The sequence below is a fragment of the Pinus tabuliformis genome, chromosome 1_2 (assembly GCF_031772625.1).
Source record: "Pinus tabuliformis cultivar Carrire ecotype Pingquan chromosome 1_2, CPIR1, whole genome shotgun sequence".
Classification (NCBI taxonomy): domain Eukaryota; kingdom Viridiplantae; phylum Streptophyta; class Pinopsida; order Pinales; family Pinaceae; genus Pinus; species Pinus tabuliformis.
In genome coordinates this window covers 157,955,495-157,975,446 of record NC_142298.1, presented here as the reverse complement: position 1 = coordinate 157,975,446, position 19,952 = coordinate 157,955,495, and the positions used below count along the sequence as shown (strand labels likewise).

Genomic DNA, 19,952 nt, shown 5'->3' with positions numbered 1-19,952 from the left:
GGCTCTCCTGCTGGGTAAATCGACACACCAAAAGATTTTGCTGCTAAAGGCTCTAAAAATGTCTGCAAACCCTGTTAGAAAGCTCCCTAAGCCTTCCCTCCTAATTTCCTCCACAAACTTCCCTATCTCCACAACTTCCCGAAGTGCCTCTAGCTATGACTACACAGTCCCTGCGCTGTTGTAACTCTCCCTGCTGCTATAACTCGACTCATGCTACTGGTACGAATTGGGATGAAGTAAAACTCCCTCCTTGGGTTAGCACTCAAAGTGCAGCGAAGCAAGGGTTGGGATTTCCACTCGAAAACACCCGGTGTGCTGAATAGCACATGCAGACTTGGCTCACTGCTCAAGCATGCTCTTCTCAAAAGACAAATTCTAAAAATGATAGATAATGAGCAAAATGAGAGCCCCTCCTTCGTTTTGTCGATTTGCCTCCAAGGTCGCCCATGTGCACCCACATCGAATTTCCCTAACTAATTTCGCTCCAATGAGAGCATACTCTCCATGTGGGCCGAAATTCCTTTGTGGTAGCCCCCACACTCCACCAAAGTCGCAATCTTTCCATTGAACTCTAATGTTGGTTTGCTTCTCATGCCAAAAATCGAATATGTGTCCCCTAAGCCTACATCTCCTAAGTGAAACACTGTAATACGCTAAAATTGAGCAAAATTCGATATTTACTTAGTGAAACATTGAGTAGGAATATCACATGCCATCAGTTGAGCCATCTACTACTGCCCTTGTGCCAACAGTTGAGCCATCTACTACAGCCCTTGTGCCAACTGTTGAGCCATCTACTACAGCCCTTGTGCCATCTATTGAGCCATCTGCTGCCACACTCTTGCTAGCTCCCTTAAGATGTCGAATGGGTTAATTTCCAGTGGTTTCTCTTCCCTGTCTGCCATGACTGAATTGCAGGTACCCTTTCTTTTTCCTAACTTCAAAGTTTTCCATGTCCTCTAGGAACAACCAGATATCATATGCTCACAAGTTGGACATCCCTCTTGGAAAGATTACCCTTAGGGGTGAAATTTGGGCGAGGGTTTCACTGAGCACATGTCAGACTTGTATTTTATAGCAGTATGACAGTACTCCTCCAATCTTTAAAATAGTGAACATTATTGAATGCACAAATAGTGTAAACAAGAACATTTGATTTCTCTAGCAACACTATAAATTCAATGGGTACTTAGCAAACTTACAAATCCACAATTTCTCCAATAACACAATGTAGTTCCTAGACTTACAATTGTAACTGTCACACTGGCATACCTTGCTACTATTATATACTACCATTATGACCTTGATTTCTCCCTTAAATCCTTGCTGCCAACCAGCCCCGGCCCCTCTTCCAGCTTTCATTGCCTCAGAACTAGGTTCCAGACCTGGTCTGCCTCAAAAAGATGGTTTGCTGCCTCATAGGGATTGATCCCAGCCTCGTTGTTTTAGAGAAGATGATTCACTGTCTTAGTGAGATTTCTCCCAAACCTCGCTTCCTCAGAGTGGTCGTGATGACATGAATACTTATTGTCTAATTAAAGTGATGTTAAACATTCATTGGTCATTTAATTTATCAACCCGGGGTCTACTTGACTTACGAGGCTCTCGGTGTTGTATACACAAGCATCAAAGTTCTTATCAATTCTATATGCAGAAAACTTGATTCAAAAGGAAACCTACCGACGATGCGCAACCTAAGTACAATCAGAGCCTAACTTCTCTACCTTGGTCCAGCTACGTGGGGTCTTATGTATTGAAATCTTAGTTCAATACCTAACACAGTGTCATTGTTCCAATTAGGGTTAAGTGAATCTGCAGGGCTACCATTTCATAGCAGCCACTACTGATTTTTCAGCATTGTTGTTGGTTTTGCAGCAACTACTGTTGGTTTCGCAACAATGGGATCATCACCATTCACACTTAAAATTAAAACATGGCCCAAAGAAATACTAAAAAGGAAACTCAATAAAATAAACACAGCAAAAAATGAAATTAACACACACACTCTTTGCATGGATTAACTCGGTCGATTCTATCTATTTTGCAACTAAGTAAAACACACAACTTACAAGAAATAAACACAACACAAGACCTTACCTCGAGTGGGCCCAACTTGAGGTTTGGCCTGCGCCTAAGATCTCACAAATTCACCGATGCAACTTTCAACGCATCCACAGGCAAGATTTTATATTAAAAGCAATCAAAGTTACAGTATAGTTCACACACTTTTGTCTTCATTTGTTTAGGAATACATATATTTATATGACTAAGGGGAATCTAAGTCCCAACAGACCATCTGCAATTAAAGGTCGCATTAACCAAAACAGTTTATCACATGATACATCGACTGTCTAAATAAGGAGTAGACATAACAAAGAAATACTGCGAATAATAACCCATTTGGTCCTCGGCATTGTCACAACTGTAATGTGTCGAGGCAGCTTAGACATTCTTCAATTATTAGTGCAGCAAATTGTTAGACAACAAAATGCCTTTTTGAACTTGTATGGAATCCATATAACAAACCAACTTGTGATTGTCCTGGGCACAGCATCCTTGTAACGGTATACAAATAATTGCACCCATATACTCTGAATTCCTTGTAGATGCCCAAACTAAAGTCGTTCCCTTTTTATAACATGTGGTTAAACCTTTAGATGCCATTTGTTCCTTTTTTCAGCTGTCAACGTGCCTATTAATCATATGATATCAGTTGCACAACTTCACTTACTTGAGTTATATATATATATATATATATATATATATATATATATATATATATCAAACTACACTTTTAACATTTTTCAGTTCTTAATCTAGAAACGCAATAAGAAAAGTAGTAAACATGTATTTCATATCTTATGTTCCCCATTGTATATGTACAAGGTTTTGATAGTAATTTTGAGGGAAAAAGGGGTGGATTAGTCAAAATCAAAGTGGGTAATTTCGCAACAAAATTCACAATTTTGCAGCTCGTCATCTCCCCCTTGCTAGTCCTAATGCATGTCCTCATGTATCATCATCTTCCTGTTCAAGAAGGCTTGCATGTATATCACTCCATGAGTACGAAGGATGGACAAACTCTCTTGTATAATAATATCCCAAGCAATGTTCCAATTTGTGCCATCATGTCTTTTCCTTCTGCTCATCCCAATGAGTGGGCGCCTGATAAAACCTAGTGGGGCACCAGATGATTGGGAAATGGAATTGTAACCTGATCCATTTGGCCCCAAATATCAACACAGAACTAGTATAAAAAGAGGCTTGATTGAGAGGCAAGTTGAAAGGGATAACCCAAAGGGTCTGCTGCTAGAGAGATTTGGGAAGTCCATCCCAAATTTCTTGAGCAACACTAAGAGCTCTAAGGGATTTGGTTCTGAGCAATTACCAGTACTCTATAACTGCTAATATTTGATTGTGTTGGATAGTAACAGCATCTGCAAGGCCTATTCTAAGCATATTTAGATTCTCTGATGGGTACTGTCAAAGGGAATTCTTCTCTGACGACTAGCCTTACTGCAGTTTCCATCACCCCATAAAAATATTGGGACTTCTTCCACTGAATGAGATTATTTATATAGGACATCAAGGCCCTAAGTTGTATGTCTCTGACAAACAGATTTGGTTTCCACCTCAAGTTATCCACCATAATAAAATTGAAAAGATATAATTCACACAAGGTATTTTGATCAGTGTTCTCAGCATTAAAATATAAATCTATGAATTACATGAGGTTGGCCTGCCGAGATTTGTCTATGTTGAAAAGTTACCCAGCATTGGTGTAGAAACACTAGGTAGACCCTTGAAGGTATTCAACAGGTAACAGCCTATAACCCTAGATCACTTGCTATCTTTTTATGTTTTTCTTCTTATGTGGCCTTGACCTTCCATTTCTTGATCTCTACCCCCCACTTGGCCTCTTGAGCCAACATTTTCTCATCTTTTCAACAACATCTCGGTGAGTTTCCTTGCCTATAATCCCAAGGCCGAATAATTCGTCCTTAGTCTACCATTGGGGAAGGTCAAGCTTAAGTTGAAGAAAATAATATATTTTTGTGACAATATCGTCCCCACTTGGCCTCTTGAGCCAACGTTTTCTCATCTTTTCAACAACATCTCGGTGAGTTTCCTTGCCTATAATCCCAAGGCCGAATAATTCGTCCTTAGTCTACCATTGGGGAAGGTCAAGCTTAAGTTGAAGAAAATAATATATTTTTGTGACAATATCGTCCAAAATGTTATTAATAAGGTGTTGGGCTTTTGTGGTACATTCCTAACAATAATGTTCAACTCTGACCTCTGGGGCTTTTCCCTGGTCAATGGCACAAGAAGGGTGTCCAAATAATGAAACCTCGGCCCAGTTTTCCGCGGCCAAGCTCTAAGTCTTTTATCCTACAACAAGAGTCTCTTATTTTGTTTTAACGGGGTCTGATACACTATACTACATAAATGAATGGAGTGGGGCATTACGGCCGTACCTATTGTCCTTTGCTTCTTTGGTTTGTCTTTTGTCGTCCCAACATTGAAATGTACAAACTTATCTTGAGATGGAAAGTCACCTTCATTCTGAAACGAGGATTCAGCCTCGAGGGTATCAGCCACATCCGTTTCATTGGTTCTAACTTATCATCTTGGTAATGTCGACATAAACTGCAATATGCTTACCCTTCTTATGTCACGAGGCTCTTGTAGGGCACCAACGTTGGGGTCTATCTATCATTGGTCGGCTCCTTTCTATTCCTAGTTCTAATTTCTTGGTGATTGGAAGGACTGTTGCCCACGGTTTGGTATCCATACTCTACGAAAATGGTCCCCATGGGATACCAATTTGTTTCATCTCATCCTTGACAATAATCTTAATAAGACCTTGATGGAAAAGCACAGTTTTACGGTTCTTCGCTTCCAAACTATTGAAGCCATTCTTGTCAAGCTCCTCAGAAGGTAGAAAGCCATATTCATGGCCTTAATTCCAACTCAATGCATCAAAATGTGTATATAGTAATGGTAGACCATGTCGAAACGGCGTTCACAGTAATAATTTTTTGGACAAAATAGATAATGTCCCGCCACAGTGGTTGTAATAGCTCTCTTTGAATCCCTTGCTTTAGGTCTAGTAGCAATGAGAGTTACTCCAGGAATGGGCACCAATTCTCTCTAGAAATTTTAAGAATTGTATACCACTTTTCATCGATCTATGGAAGCTATGTAGTTGCCGCGAGGGTTTCCTCATTCACCATGATAGTGAGTTGGCAGACTAAAGCACTCGCTCCATTGAAAGTATTGGTGAATTATAAGGCAATTTGAGTATCATGCCCTTGAAACTTTTCGAGAAATAGGATACATTCTACTCAACCAAAGATATTCCACACTGTTGGATTCGCCCAGATGACTTCCACATCTATTGGCTGAATGCGAACCATTATTCCCCCCATAATGCTCTGTATGCTTATACCTCCCCTCTATCAAAGTTCACATTGCATGAACTTGTATACTAACATTGTTCTCCCAATTCCACACTACCTATACCTGTTGATTTTTTTAGTAGTTGGGAGGTACTCCAAGCCTTAGGGTTCAAGGTTTGGAGGGTGGAGCACCACAATAGCCACTTGTTGGCTTGGAACCCAAGGTTGGGGTTTTAATCCCATCGCGATTTGGGCCAAAACCGTAGAGCATTTTGGACATGTGGGATGAGATGATAGGGGGCGGAAAGGAGAATCCAACGCTTCGAGAATCGTCGAATTCCAAGATGTCCTTGATGAATTATGAATTTTTGAAAGTTATGTGTGGGCATGGTGGTACAAGGTCAAGGTCGGCTTAATGTTAATAATCCTTATGACAGTTTGTCAAGCCCTATGATGACGTTTTAGGGAGCCCTTGTATATGGTATACATACAAGATGAGTGAGCTTCATTTGAGACAATCCATCCATGCAACGCAAGCCTGAAAGGGATCATAAGAAACTCAGCTATGGAAGAATTTATACCTCTGTTTGGGCTGCAGGAAAGAGCGCACTTCAACAAAGGAGGGAGGCTATTTTGGAGGCTTCTCGTGACTGTTTGGAGGGTTGTTTACACCTGCAAGAAGGCCGAGATAGGAGAGGTAAGATGCAGGTCTGTTGGGGCATGTTTTATGGACAGGTATCTTTGTTTAAGCAGGCTGTGAGTTCAGGGAGGAAGTGTGGGTAGGCCACAGGCCTTAACACCTCAGAAAAAGGCATGCATAGGGTTGTTTGAGGGCTAATATGTGCCCAGAACTTCAGCGTGGAGGGAGAGCATACTTGTGAAGGAAGCCGCAGTTGTTTAAGGGACTGTGTGGGTGTGTTTTAGGGCTGACGTGGGTCACTGTGATGCCTTAACCAAGACACAGTTAGAACATCAGTTGTACATCCCATCCTTCGTTGCCTCAAAGAAACATCGTTGTAATAAAAACCAATCTGTTGTCTCCAGGAGGATCTTCACTGCAAGAGAAAACTAGTCTGCGGCCTCAAGAAGACTTTGTTGCCCAAAAAAGTAATTTGTTGCCATCAAATCGATAAGTCCCAGCCTTTTTTGTTGTCTCAAAAAGTTATGCTCAGCCAAAATTCAGTCTTGTAGTGTAATATCCCAAATGCAAATTTTCGCCAAATATTGCTTACAAAAATTACTCCACAAATTTTCCCAGTGAAAGCAATAGCAAAACAAATACAATTTGCAAAGAAACCCATAAATGTAACAATTGCAAAAGACACAAGAAATAAGAATAATGCAACTTTATTTATTTACTATGAAATGTACATATAAACCCTGTATAGAAGATAGCTGCCATGATGGCCATCAGAAGGTTTGCCACAATGTTGCATTGGCCCTCCAAAACTGAACTGAACTGCCACTGCTAAGCTCTCCTGTGAATTCTGGATGAATTCACCAAGGGGAGATGAGTACTCACCTAATCCCACTGGATCACCCGAGGGTTTCCGTGTTGGGGCTACAAATGAAATAGAGAATCAGATTCTCAAGCCTCTCATACAAGAAGAAAGATCAAATCTGAGATGTCCTCTAATGGAGGCCACCTCTTCTTATAGATCTGAGGGACCCCTCTAAAAACTCCTATTATTATTATTTCAATCATTGAGCACATTTCCCATAATTAAAACATCTTTTTAATGTGGGAAAATGGTAAATTGGCCACCATGCCTCCTCAGGCCATTGAAAATCCCCACTAACCATCCAATGCTATAGATCTTCTCATTTTGGTTCCAATGAGTTGTTACACTAAGATGTTATGTCAAGTATTCCTCTTGGAATGCCACCTTAAGCATAATTAATTGAGTTAGGCACGATATTAACCTCGTTTTATAGGAATTATCAGAATACAATGGAACGAGAAGCGAGTTGTGCGGAATCAATCCTGATAATAGAAGATGGCCGATGAACTCCTCCAGACCCCATAAAACATCTCCAAAAGCCCCTAGGCTCGCTAATGACGTAAACCTGCACCTGTGACCTATCTGCCTCCAACCCTAAAAGTCCATCCTAACCATGCCATAAGGAACACCAAAAAAAGGAACATCACAAATTCTCCCACCCCAAGATTGCTTGCCCTCAAGCAATCCACACTTGCCGACCAGTCTGGTGCCCCAATGCAACTAAGACCCAATGCCGAGATCCCATGCAAACCACTAGGTCATGTTATGCCTCTGTGTCAACCCACCATCAACGGAACCCTCAATGCCCAAATCCCAGACCAACCTCTTACTGTCATCAACAAATCCTCCTAGATCCCAATGCCACCAAGAACAGGCATCAATGCCCCATGGCTCCTGCTATGTTATAGCTCTGGCTATCAATTTTGCTCCATTAACCGCGTACCAGCTCATCACCTCTCTCCAATCCAACCCTCGGCATAGACCAAGGTCAGTCCCACTATGTAGATGCAGGCCTGAAGGGTTGGAAAGTTGTTGGCCTACCTCCCAACACCAATCGGAGCATGTACTACACCTCATGTCTATGGGTCAAAGCTGCACTATGCTCCCGAATGAGAATATTTTGCCACCAATAGGATACCAACTCATGATATCCCGCCAATCCATCATATGGAAAGGATCGGATGTATGCACACCTATATATGTTACGAGTCCACTGTGTTGCACCATGCTCAACTCATGCATTTCTCCCCAACCAATCAACCAGATATGTCTAGGAATCCTTGCCTCTCTCCTTATAAATGGGCAACCCATGCTGCACGCCCTGTCTATGTACTCTTGGAGAGGGTTGTTGCTGGGAAAACCTACAGCTTTGCTAGCTACCACTGCATTTACATGCACCTCGTCAATGCATAGACCCAAAGATAGATGCACCACTATCTCCAAAACATCCCCTCTCATCCAACCAGAAACTCCATGCTCCTCCAGCAAAATAACCCTATCAGGCTCTAGCACCTCCCGACGACAAGCATTTGCGAGTACTACAACGCTACTGGATATCTGTGCCTCTATCTGCTACTTGCCAATAACTGGCCCAAAGAACGGCTGCTCATCCTCCTCTATCATGGGCTCAATGTGAGCCACTAGCTAGCTCTCCAAAAATGGCCAATCATGCCCATCGTGCATATCATACTCATGATCTGACCCACATTCCACCATATGTTGCTCATGTTGAATCATCACAAGTGACGCATCTCCCTGAATGTCTCCCATGGGGTCTACTAACTGCTCACAAGAATGTGTATCTAGGTTGTTGTCAACAACTCCATACGACTGCTCATGCTCCTCAGAGGTATCCTCATAAGAACCCATGGACTCAACTAAAGAAGAATCCTCACCCAAAAGTCAGAAGGATCCTCCTCCTGATCTACCTCAGTCATCTTTGTTGTATCACCCAAGCATGAATGGTCAGGTCCCCAAGGCTTCTTGCAAGTGAAGCAAAGCCCCTTTCTCCTCAGCTCATTCTTGCTACACGGTTGGTCACCACAAATCCTCCACAACTCCTCCTCTGCCAATTGTTTCATGAATAGTTTTATGTTCTGCAAATGGCTTCATGGCCTCCCATACATGAAGACAAGATATGGAATAAGTGTTGACATTTACCGTGTCAGGACGTCGTTTTTGAATGTTGAAGAAGTATTGGTATACTTGAAGGATCAGGTTATCACATTCAATATCAAACATCACTTCATAAGATCTGAACATGACCATGGCTTCTAAAATCTCAAGCTTTTTCCCCAAGGTAGGTCCCACAGTGTCATCCAAGTCCCGAAAGGTCTCTACTATCAGATTGAAAACTCCCCTCATAATATCATCGTTGTAAAGGGGTATCGGTGTGGTCAACCTCATAATGTTACTGAGACAAGATGTAATTGAAAGTCTGACCCCTTCACAAAGTTCCTCCAAGAACTTATGTTGTATGAGAGAAGGAATAGTTGGTTTTAGAGCCCAAATTAGTTTCTTCCCTTCTAACTAGTTCACTTCAGAAAGAAGTGCATCCAATTCATCTAGTTTGAAAAGGGCTTTCATTGTGACCCTCATGTTTTTCAAATATGTCACAAGTGCAAAGATTTTGTGTCCTATTTCCTGCCCCTTCTGCACATCTTTCGGTTGTCTTTCTAAAGAATGGCATAGACCCCTCTTGAGAAAGACTTGTTGTTCTGATTGGGTATTTGGTCCATAGAAGCATTGTGGTTTAAATCATCAACTGTTGTACTATTGTGTTGGTTAAATATGTATCTTAAAAACTCCATTGTTTAGCAACATGTAGGAAACAATGGTGGTTCAACTACAATCAGTCAAATATAAATGTGACAATACAAGGCTACTATAGCAGCATGTTAAAAAAAACACATAAGCGCCTTTTCATTGCCCATAGGAGACAGGTTCTTTCTACTCTCCTCCTTCGCTCCCCTAAAGATTTCTGGGGGACCATCCTTTCCCAGTGCTCACCTACCCCAGTCGACCTTGACCCTGCCTCAATGTTCTCTCACACCTCCCTGCTATATGACATTCCTGGGCAGCCTCTGATTCAGGTTACTTCCCCCCCACCTCCTGCCACCTTTTCTCCAACAAAAATATCAAAGAGGCAATATGGACAATGAATAACAGCAGGGCAGCAGACGAAGAAGGCTTCCAGGCAGAATTCTTCAAGCATGGACTTCGCCCCCTAGTAGGATATCTGGTGGACCTTTTCAACCAAGTGGTTCGAGATGGATTTCCAGAAGGTTGGTCACACCACATTAGCTACCCGATCCACAAGTCAGGGCCTACTTCCAACCCCAACAACTACTGGACAATCATGGTTGGGCACACATTCACCAAGCTATATGCTAAAGCACTCCACAAAACACTCTCCCATTTCCTTGAGCAGAGACAACTCAGGGCCAAGGGCCAAGCAAGATTCCGCCCAGACCACCAGACGATCTACCACATCCTTACTCTTCGTGCGGTGCTCAAGGAGGCTAGGCATCAATCCTCTAAAGTGTATTTCTGTTTTGTAGACTTCAGGGAAGGCCTTTGACTCAGTTCCGAGGGAAGATCTTTTCAGAGATTGGCATTTCCTCGACTCTCCTGACAACTATCATGCGCCTCTATGAGGTCGTCCTTGGCCGTCTCCGCACAGTCGGAGGAATGTCAGATTTCATCCGAAGCACCATTGGAGTCAAGCAAGGATGCCCCCTTTCTCCTACTTTATTCGGGATCTATATCGATGAGCTTGAGTCCTTCCTATGGGAGCATACCAGGATATAGATGGGTGTCTTCTTCATCAGGTCTTGATTTCCATCCTCCTCTTTGTAGACGATATTGCCCTAATTGCCTCCTCCCAAGAAGGCCTTCAGAGACAGCTAGATGCACTCGCAGTTTTTTGTGACGGGAGGCATCTAACTGTGAACTTGGGTAAAACCAAAGTGATTATCTTCAATGGAGTCAAGAAAACCTTGGACTTCCACTTCCTATTTAAAGGAGAAGAGATCGAGATTGTCAACACCTATACATATTTGGGAGTTCAGTTTTCAAGGCCTCGCTTCAGCCTGCGGCCAGCCCTTCAGCCTCGGATCAACGAAGGGTATGGCTCTCTAGCCCTTCTGGAGGCAGTGTTTCTGGCATCATTTCCAGGACATTTCGTCCAAAATGAGCATCATGGACACTTTGATTCGCCCCACAGTGCTTTACGACTCAAAGATTTAGGGTCCCTCTCTCCTAGAGTAAGATTGGGCTTCAGCGGAGCAGGTCCAGACCCTCCTTTTGCATCGTTTCATTAGGTGCAAGCAGACAGTTCCTCAGCACATCATTCTAGCAGAGTTCGGGGCTCAACCTTTTCGCCTAGAGGTGATATTCAGGTTAGTGTCGCTCTTGCACAAGCTCCGAGTATTGGCAAACGCAAGGAAGGGTCGTGACAGATACCCATACTTAGCATATTGCTCCTCGGAGAACATCGCTCGTATGCAGACAGGCTGATCCAAATGTTGGTACACCGGTGTGACAGAGCTTATGGAGGCTTCAGGAATCCAGATTAACCATCTCCCTCCTTTTCAGTAATCTCTAAATGCTCCAGGCCACCTCCTTCCCAATCAGCAAGAGCTGAATAAAATCATTAAGGAGGATATTTACAGACGATACATTCAGACTACATGGACCAATCCTCCCAATGGGTTGCGTCCAAAAATGGCCTTCTACACAGAGCATTACCTGGAGATCAGGGAGGGGCTCATCATCAGACCCCAGTACATGTTCCAGCATTGGATGCATGCCCTTAGAATCCCCCTCGGGCAACTCAGAGTTAGGTCTCACAGACTCCAGTTGGAGACAGATCACCACATTGATAGGGCAAGATAGAATTTGCCAGCTCTATCACTTACAGGAGATAGAGACAAAGACACACTTCATCTTTGGATGCCCTGCTTACTACGAGATTCGAGGTCGTTTCCATTGTCTCTTCTGGTCTTCTCAGTCTTTGACCAACTTCCTCAGATATGTTGATCTGAGATGCCTTGCACTTTATCTCCAGGAGGCCTTCAAATTTCGGGCCCGTTTTCTTCAGCCCCCCACCAGATCGGACACCACGCAGAAGATCACGGACTTCTTTAGGGCGCTACCATCAGTGCGGGGCACCAAAAGAAACATTGACCAACCCACAGACACTGAGACTAGATCAGTGTGGTCCCAGGGGGGGGGGGGGGGGGCGACCCACCAAATTGTACCAGTGCTCCAGGATTGGATCCACCCCTGGGAGGCGCCCTAGAACCTCCAGGCGACAACATCGACAGCCCAGTATGCCCACAAGACAGCAGATTTTGATAAAATTCTCTCAGTTTTCTTCTCTCGACCTCGGATGTTGGGAGTAGGAACTGGACAAGAGACTTCTTCTTCTTCTCCTTCTTCTTCTCCTTCTTCTCCTTCTTCTTCTCCTTCTCTGCTTCATCGCAGTGCTTTGTTTCAAAGCCGAGAGCTTCTAGCTTCTACATTTACATTTACTTAGATTGTAGATGTATTTTCTGCTTTTTAAAAGAAATGTTAAAGGGGACCGTTTGGTCCACCAGCTTGGCATGATGTAATCATTGTAACCGACAGTCCCATTGACCTATTATGGTCATTTGTTGGACATTAATAAAATTATCTTATCTTATCTTATCTAGCAGCCAATTATGCTCACCCCTCAGGACATTTATAGACCATTACAACAGCAGCATCTGACTCAATACACAGCATATAAGCATAGGGTAAATATTGACAGCAAGATAGGCAATCTCGGAACATTCACAAAAATTTGTGTTATGGGTCATTGATGCATTTTAGCAAACAATTTGTGTACAAAATGTTGTAGGTTCCCTTCTGAATTTATTCCATTACACAGTGAACTTAAGTCTTAAATACCAAGTAAATTTCAATATGAATGTGGATGCTCATCAGATAGCAAGACTCGTACCTTTCAGCAAAGACAAAAGTGATGTACTTAAACAATAAATGTTGCACAGGTTCAGTACACACCTTTCCAGCATTAATGACTTCAACCTCACAGCCTCCAAGCATATACATAGTCAACAATTCAAAGCATGGCCCTTCCTCAGCCAATGAAATGAGGACGTAATCACAGGTTTAGCTTCAAAATAAAAGTAACAAGCACAACAGGTGTTTCAGCCCACTCACACTAGATCTCAGCCCTATACAAGGTAGAATGCAGCCCTGAACAAGCACAGACAATTTGAATTGGAGATGCCTTGAAAAACAACTCAGGCTCTCTAAACTGTTACAGGTGTGTCTTCCAGCAAGATCACAAGGTTGGAGTATGTACATACACAGGTCCTCCTTACTCAGAATTCTATGCGATTCTTGTGATTAAGAACCTGGGGCTGGTGCAAGATAGTATTTCCACATACAATGAGATGCTGAGACTTTTTTCTATACACTGTTATGTGTTCAGACACTTGGGAATCAGGTGAAATCATGTCCCTTATAGTTTGTATCAGACCTTGAGAAGATGCCAGGACTTCTCGAAATGAAACCCCAACCCCTTTCTGGCTTACGAACTCAAACATCAGCAAGTGGTTTGTTTGTAACTGTAAACCACGACCTGTGCGATGCTAGGGACTCGTGCTAATCAGCAAATGAAAACAGAACACCACAGAAGCTCATCCAGCAGTTTATACAGGGGGCAAACACATCCATTTACTCAACAGACTCAGCTCCAGTTCAAATGGCTTCTACACAACGTTTAATTTGGCTTCCACAGATAATCTGGTCACATTGCTCTGTTAATTGTACAGGCCTTCATTACACCAAATGGAATTTGCTTACTCTGATGCACTCACTTGCCAGATCAATTACCATAGCAGATTACGAGCAACCAAATCGATTCTTAGAAAATTGTGAGATTCGGACGTGATGGTAACCTCCACCAAGATTACAAAATTCATCAGTTAGTTCGTCCCCGATCTAATTACAATCGTCGAGATCATAAACTCGACCCAGCATAAGGATAGAGGTTCAACTCTTTTGAATTGACAGTGTGGTTTGATAATGAATCTCGACCCAAGACATTGGATCAACGTACTCGGCCCAATGAATTTGGCAGCTCAAGTGTTATGAATAAATATATAGAAAATAATGTAAATGACAATAATCATAAATAATTATTAGTTAATTAGTAATTAGGTTGAAGAGGCATGTCTAAATGAGACATGACTCTCCATGAAAAGACACCTGCTAAGTATATAAGCAAGCTTCTCACTCTCATTGTATATTCATTATTATTCATATAATATTTGTATCCTCATGGATATCTTTGTATTCCAAATATTCTGGAGTAATTAATCTGAAGAAGGAACTTTGTTCGCTTCATCCAGTGATCCAATAGGTGATACAACAAGCGCCTTCACCCAAAACAGTGAGGAATTGACAGGCTTGGATCCCATGGAAAATATATAGAAGAAAATTGCAGCCTCAGATGCCCATAACTTGGCCAACAAAAAAAAATTGATAGCTCCTTCTGCAATTAATTGTAACCTGGCCATGTATCATCCCTCTTTGAACCGGTGAGTTTTCAGCACCTGCGGAAATACTGGACAGCATTCTTAAAAGTTTGGCCTTTGTCCTCAATTAATTAACCTCACCTCCTTCGAAAATGATAATAACTCGCCCCCCTTTATTCGACTCCATGGCCTTTAAAATAATAATTGGGTTTTCAAAATAATAACTTGGGCCACATTAATAATGCAATTTTATGGCCCTTCATAACTTTTGGCCAAATAATTCACCAATTTGGAGTAGAAATTGTTGAATACTTAATCAATTAGTGACGAATTCTCATGGTTTGCAAGGAAAAAACTTCAGTAATTCGATCACAATCTTCCCTCGAAATTGATCTGCAACAAACCCTCGAGCTGGCAAGAACACCCACTTTGATACCACTGTAATATCCCAAATGCAAATTTTCGCCAGATATTACTTACAAAAATTACTCCACAAATTTTCCCAGTGAAAGCAATAGAAAAACAAATAAAATTTGCAAGAAACCCATAAATGTGACAATTGCAAAAGACAAAAGAAATGAGAATAATAAAGCGTTATTTATTTACTCAGAAATTTACATATAAATGCTCTATAGAAGATAGTTGCCATGATGGCCATCAAAAGATCTACCACATTGCTACATTGGCCCTCCACCAAAATTGAACTGCCACTGCCACTGCTAAGAGCCCATGTGAAATTTGGATGAATTGACCAAGAGGAGATGGGTACTCGCCCAATCTCACTGAATCACCTGAGGGTTTCCGTCCTGGGGCTACAAATGAAGTAGAGAACCAGGTTCTCAAACCTCTCATACAAGAAGAAAGATCAAATCCAAGATGTCCTCTAATGGCATCATCTTCCTCTTTTTATAGATCTAATGGACCCCTCTGGAAACTCCTATTTTATTATTATTTTAATCATTGAGCACATTTCCCTTAATTAAAATATCTTTTTAATGTGAGAAAACGGTAAATTTTCCACCATGCCTCTTCATGTCATTGAAAATTCCCACTAACCATCCCATCCTGTAGACCTTCTCGTTCTAGTTCCAAGGAGTTGTTACACTAAGGTGTTCCGTCAAGTATTCCTCTTGGAATGCCACCTTAAGCGTAATTAATTGAGTTAGGCACAATAATAACCCATTTTACGGGAATTATCATAATGCAATGGAAGGAGAAGCAAGTTGTGCAGAATCAATCCTAATAAATGGAAGATGGCAAGTTCTCCTCCAGGCCCCATAAAACATCTCCAAAAGCCCATGGGCCCGCTAATGACGTAAACCTACTACACCTGTGACTTGTCTACCTCCAACCCTGAAAGTCCATCCTAACCATGTCATAAGGAACACCAGAAAAAGGAACATCACATGTAATCAGAGGATAGGAGGATTCTTTCATCACCAAAACCAATCAAGGAAAAGGGGTCTTAAAACCCTCCAAGAGCCTAAACCCAAAATCAGAAAGAATAACAATCCATGATGATCATAATGAATCTCATTTCTCCTTTTTATAGATTCTCTTTGGAGTTTTTCCCTCCTAATTTCAATTTTGAGTGACTAACATGTTTCCCTCCATTTGCCCCAAATTGAATATTATTATCTAATGTTACTTAAGTAACATTAAAGAATGATTTCCCCCTTTTCAAATGACTATAGCCTAGAGGGTTAAATAGGCTACTACAACACATGCAACATCATAAGGCATTGCACTAAAGTTCACCCAGACTGCTATCTGTTTGTAATCAATAGTTACAGGTAATAAAAAAGGGAGCAACTAGGTCAACTAAGCTTAAATCTAACAAAATAAAGAAAAACAACTCTAGATTTTATTGAAGATATAGGAAACATTAAGAAAGGTTGTCAAGTCATGATAGAATTGTTTCCAATATTGCACTTGGTTCTCGGGGCTGGGGAACGGCAGAGACGAAGGGATGCGACCCTGGAACGCCTAGAGCATACCCCCATTTTTTTCTAGGACAGCAACTATATATAATGCTAAAAATGTAGAATTCACAATAAATATTGGTAGCTGCTTCAAGCTTGTAAACATAACAAACTATACTATATAGTATTGTGTACAGCCCTTACAATTGCCAATCCTGAAAAAGCTCAAGCAATTCAAAAAGGGTTGATTCAGATTCTATTATTGGCTGCTAGACATGAGAAAAATGCAGTTTAGCTTTAGGAAACTTAAGTGTTACTATTTTCATTTTGCAATAAGGTCCATAAAGGGTCTATGAGACAGAATTGTCTCTATAGCAGCTCCCCTTCCTGATATTCTTTTGTTAATGATGATTCTTTTAAAACATAAAAGCCATTCCTTTCTGCCCCTAAGAAATTACAAATCCGATCTGCACCACAGAAGAATTGTACGACCCAACTGAAGCCCTTCCTCCACATGCATGGCCTGCCGAATCAACCCTCATGTAGCACATGCTGCCTAGCTGCTCTACCCATGGAGCACGTGTGAGTTGCGGCCCTCCTTGCGTGGCACTCCTGCAATTTTGATGCTCAAAAATTGGTACAGCATCCTTTCTAAGAAACCCTCCACTCAATCTCAGAATTTTTCCTTTCACTGCTACACATTTATTTTTCTCTTCAACCCTTGAAAAAATCATTCTTTCAAATACCTATCAATTGTTGTGTCTTTTTCCTCTCCTTAGGCTTGCTTTTATAATTTCTCATTGAGCTAAATTCCCAACCCTAATCTCCAAAGTGATGGATGGTTAGGATTAAATCTAACCCATTCAAGATCAATGGTTGAGATTAAAACAAATTCATTAATGTAATTAAATTATGTTTCCTTAGTTGTCCTACCTCAATAACTAACATTAATTATTGACTTAATTAATGCGTTTTTTCTAAGTTAGACTTAGTCTAAACCATAAAACAACTTAATAAATTGAGCAAGTTTCCTAAGAAGGCTTCAGTCGAGAGGATCTGGTTTGCAGCTGTGACGCTGTCTAGTGGAGTTGGCATCTTTGGGAGGAGGCTTTAGCAGCTAGTTTTCATTCCCAGGTATGATTTCTCTCTGAATTTTCAGATTTGATTGTTGTCCTATTCTTTAATTTTTTCTCCTATTTCAAGTAAAAAAAAAAAGCCCCTGTATTTAGGTTAAATATGTCTCTTTTTGGTTTTGAAATTTATCATAGGTTTTGCTATAGTTAGATATATGTTCTTTTCTGTTTGCAAATTTCTTTCCATTCACATCTGAAATTTCATCATCCACCATGGCCACAAAAGCCAAAGATGCTGCATGGGTTCATTGTGATGTTGTTGATGCTTCAACCAGAATAGATAAGGCTTTGAGCCCCGTACTTAGGGACTTATCCATAAATTGTCCTAACTAGTTGTTTTTACTGGACAAGAAGGGTTGGTTGTTCCACTGCGGGACGGGATAAGAAAGGGTTGGTTGTTCTGTCCTTACTTCCAAAGACAGACAGAAGGTAAGACATACTCTTCTACCTGTCCTAGAGAGGTAGGGGAAGTAAGGATAAGCTTGACCCGTACTCATACTCATTAGGAAGCTAGGTCAGAATGCGATCAGTGTAAGCGTAGGTGTGAGTATTTGCTATAAAGATTAGTGGATAGTTGGCTAATGGGGGACGGTTAGAATGGTCTTGGCTGTACCTGACTGTGTAATGAATGCATGGATTGTCTATGTCTGATGGGTTATTGGCTGCGGCTCATAAGGCTTTGAGGTTATAAAATGAAGCACTTATCTCCCCCATTTAGTCCTGTGGTGTCTTTCCATAATGTGGTAGGTTGTTTGAGTAATTGACCGTAATAAGTCCGTAAAAATCATCCCATCTTTTGTTGCCCCCTCGCTAAGCTGTTCCTGTCGACGCTTTTGTGTGTGTAGAGGGAGTGCTTCGTTGGATGGCATAACTCAACTACTGGTAAAGTATGAAAGGCAAAATGTTGTGCAAACAGTGCAAGCGCCCAATGGCAGGGGGGCATCTATAGGTTGAAGCAACACTTGGCTAGTATAAGAGGCCATGTAATCCCATGTGATGCACCAGATGAAGTGATAGGGCTTATTAAAGCAGAATACCTTGAAAAGTGTGACAAGTTTGAGGAGGCGAAGGCTAGGGAAAAAACTATACAAGCAGAAGTTTGATGAATGGTTGGTTCATGTTGACCAATGATTTGAGTTTTGCAGTAGGCCAGTGGCCTAGAATCTTGAGTTGTAGCATTGTTTTTGGACTCTAGAGGCCATTTATAAGTTAGAAGTTCATTGATATGTATTTTGATGATGATACATATTGCACTCTGTGCCTTTTTGATATATGCACCCTTACATGGTATATAGATGAGCAAACTTTGCATATTTTCTCTAACGGATTGGAATCATGGTTTGAAATCATAAAAATGATTTTTTTCCATTATAAAGTAATTATTTTATGTATTTTTTTTTAATTCTAGTTCATTGAATTTGGTTCAATCTGGTTTGATCCTGTTCCAATTCAAACCCCTGTTTGATAGGTGGTCGGTTCAAAACCTGGTTCCAGTTTTTAAAACTATATTCAGAAGTATTGCAAAGAGATTGACTCAGCAAAGAGAGCCAAACATGAAGACCACAGACTGTTTACAAATAATGTGGAAGTTGCAGGCAGGGCCAGACGTTCAACAATCAGCTCCAGGTTCATTGTACTGGTTTCAGGGCAGCTTCAGGACGTATCTTTCAAGCACATCTACAGGGAGCTAATTTGTTCAGGCTGATATTTCTAAGGATGCTTTACAGTTGATGGAAAATCAGATCACTGAAGATGAATATCAGGAGGGGCTTTTAGTCTCCTCCAAGTCTACCAATGCTTTTGAGTTTTAATTTTTTTCTGTGCGTGGTTTCCAATGTAAATTTTCCACAGAATTTGATCTGGTTACTCGGTAAGTGTTTTGACGAAACGTAATGTAAGTCCTTTGAACATGCAAATTTCAGGATTGTCTTTCTGATAAATAATGGGTAGAAATATAGGCAGTTGAGTGATATGTACAGACAGTATTGACAACTGTGCATCATGCACCATGTCGAATCTATTTTTAACTGTCCTTGAATGAAAATACATTTTTTCTTGGAAACTAGAAACATTCATACTTGGGCATTTCAGTATGTGGTTGGGTTAATAGAAACATCAATAACTGAACATTTCTTATCAGAAACAAAAAAACATTATATTAATGTTCACTACTAACCAAAAGAAAATTACAACATACCAAAATAGCAAACCGAAAGGGCAAAAATTAACTCCCAAAAGTGCATAGAAAACCTAGAGCTAACACAAACAAAAAGAAAAAGAAATGTGTAATTGGCATAAAAACAACTAAATAATATTGATGAGTTCCATAAGTAGTACATTTGGCTGTATTTCCATCCTTCCCCCAACAATTACTAGCCCCACATCTCCATGCTTCAATGTATAGTTACTGATAGAAATTGCTATCTCTCTGTGAAGAGCACCATGTGGAAAGTCCTCCTGCAGA

The 19,952-nt window shown here is 41.1% G+C and overlaps 1 protein-coding gene across 1 annotated transcript in view; it reads right to left on the bottom strand.

Annotated features, from left to right (window-relative positions):
• The window catches only part of LOC149204985 (uncharacterized), a 298,358-nt gene that overhangs the window by 215,425 nt on the left and 62,981 nt on the right, over window positions 1-19,952 (bottom strand). The window contains exon 5 of the mRNA XM_089394859.1: window positions 19,826-19,945. Coding sequence (XP_089250985.1) covers window positions 19,826-19,945 — 120 coding nt within the window. The remainder of the gene's footprint in view (window positions 1-19,825; window positions 19,946-19,952) is intronic.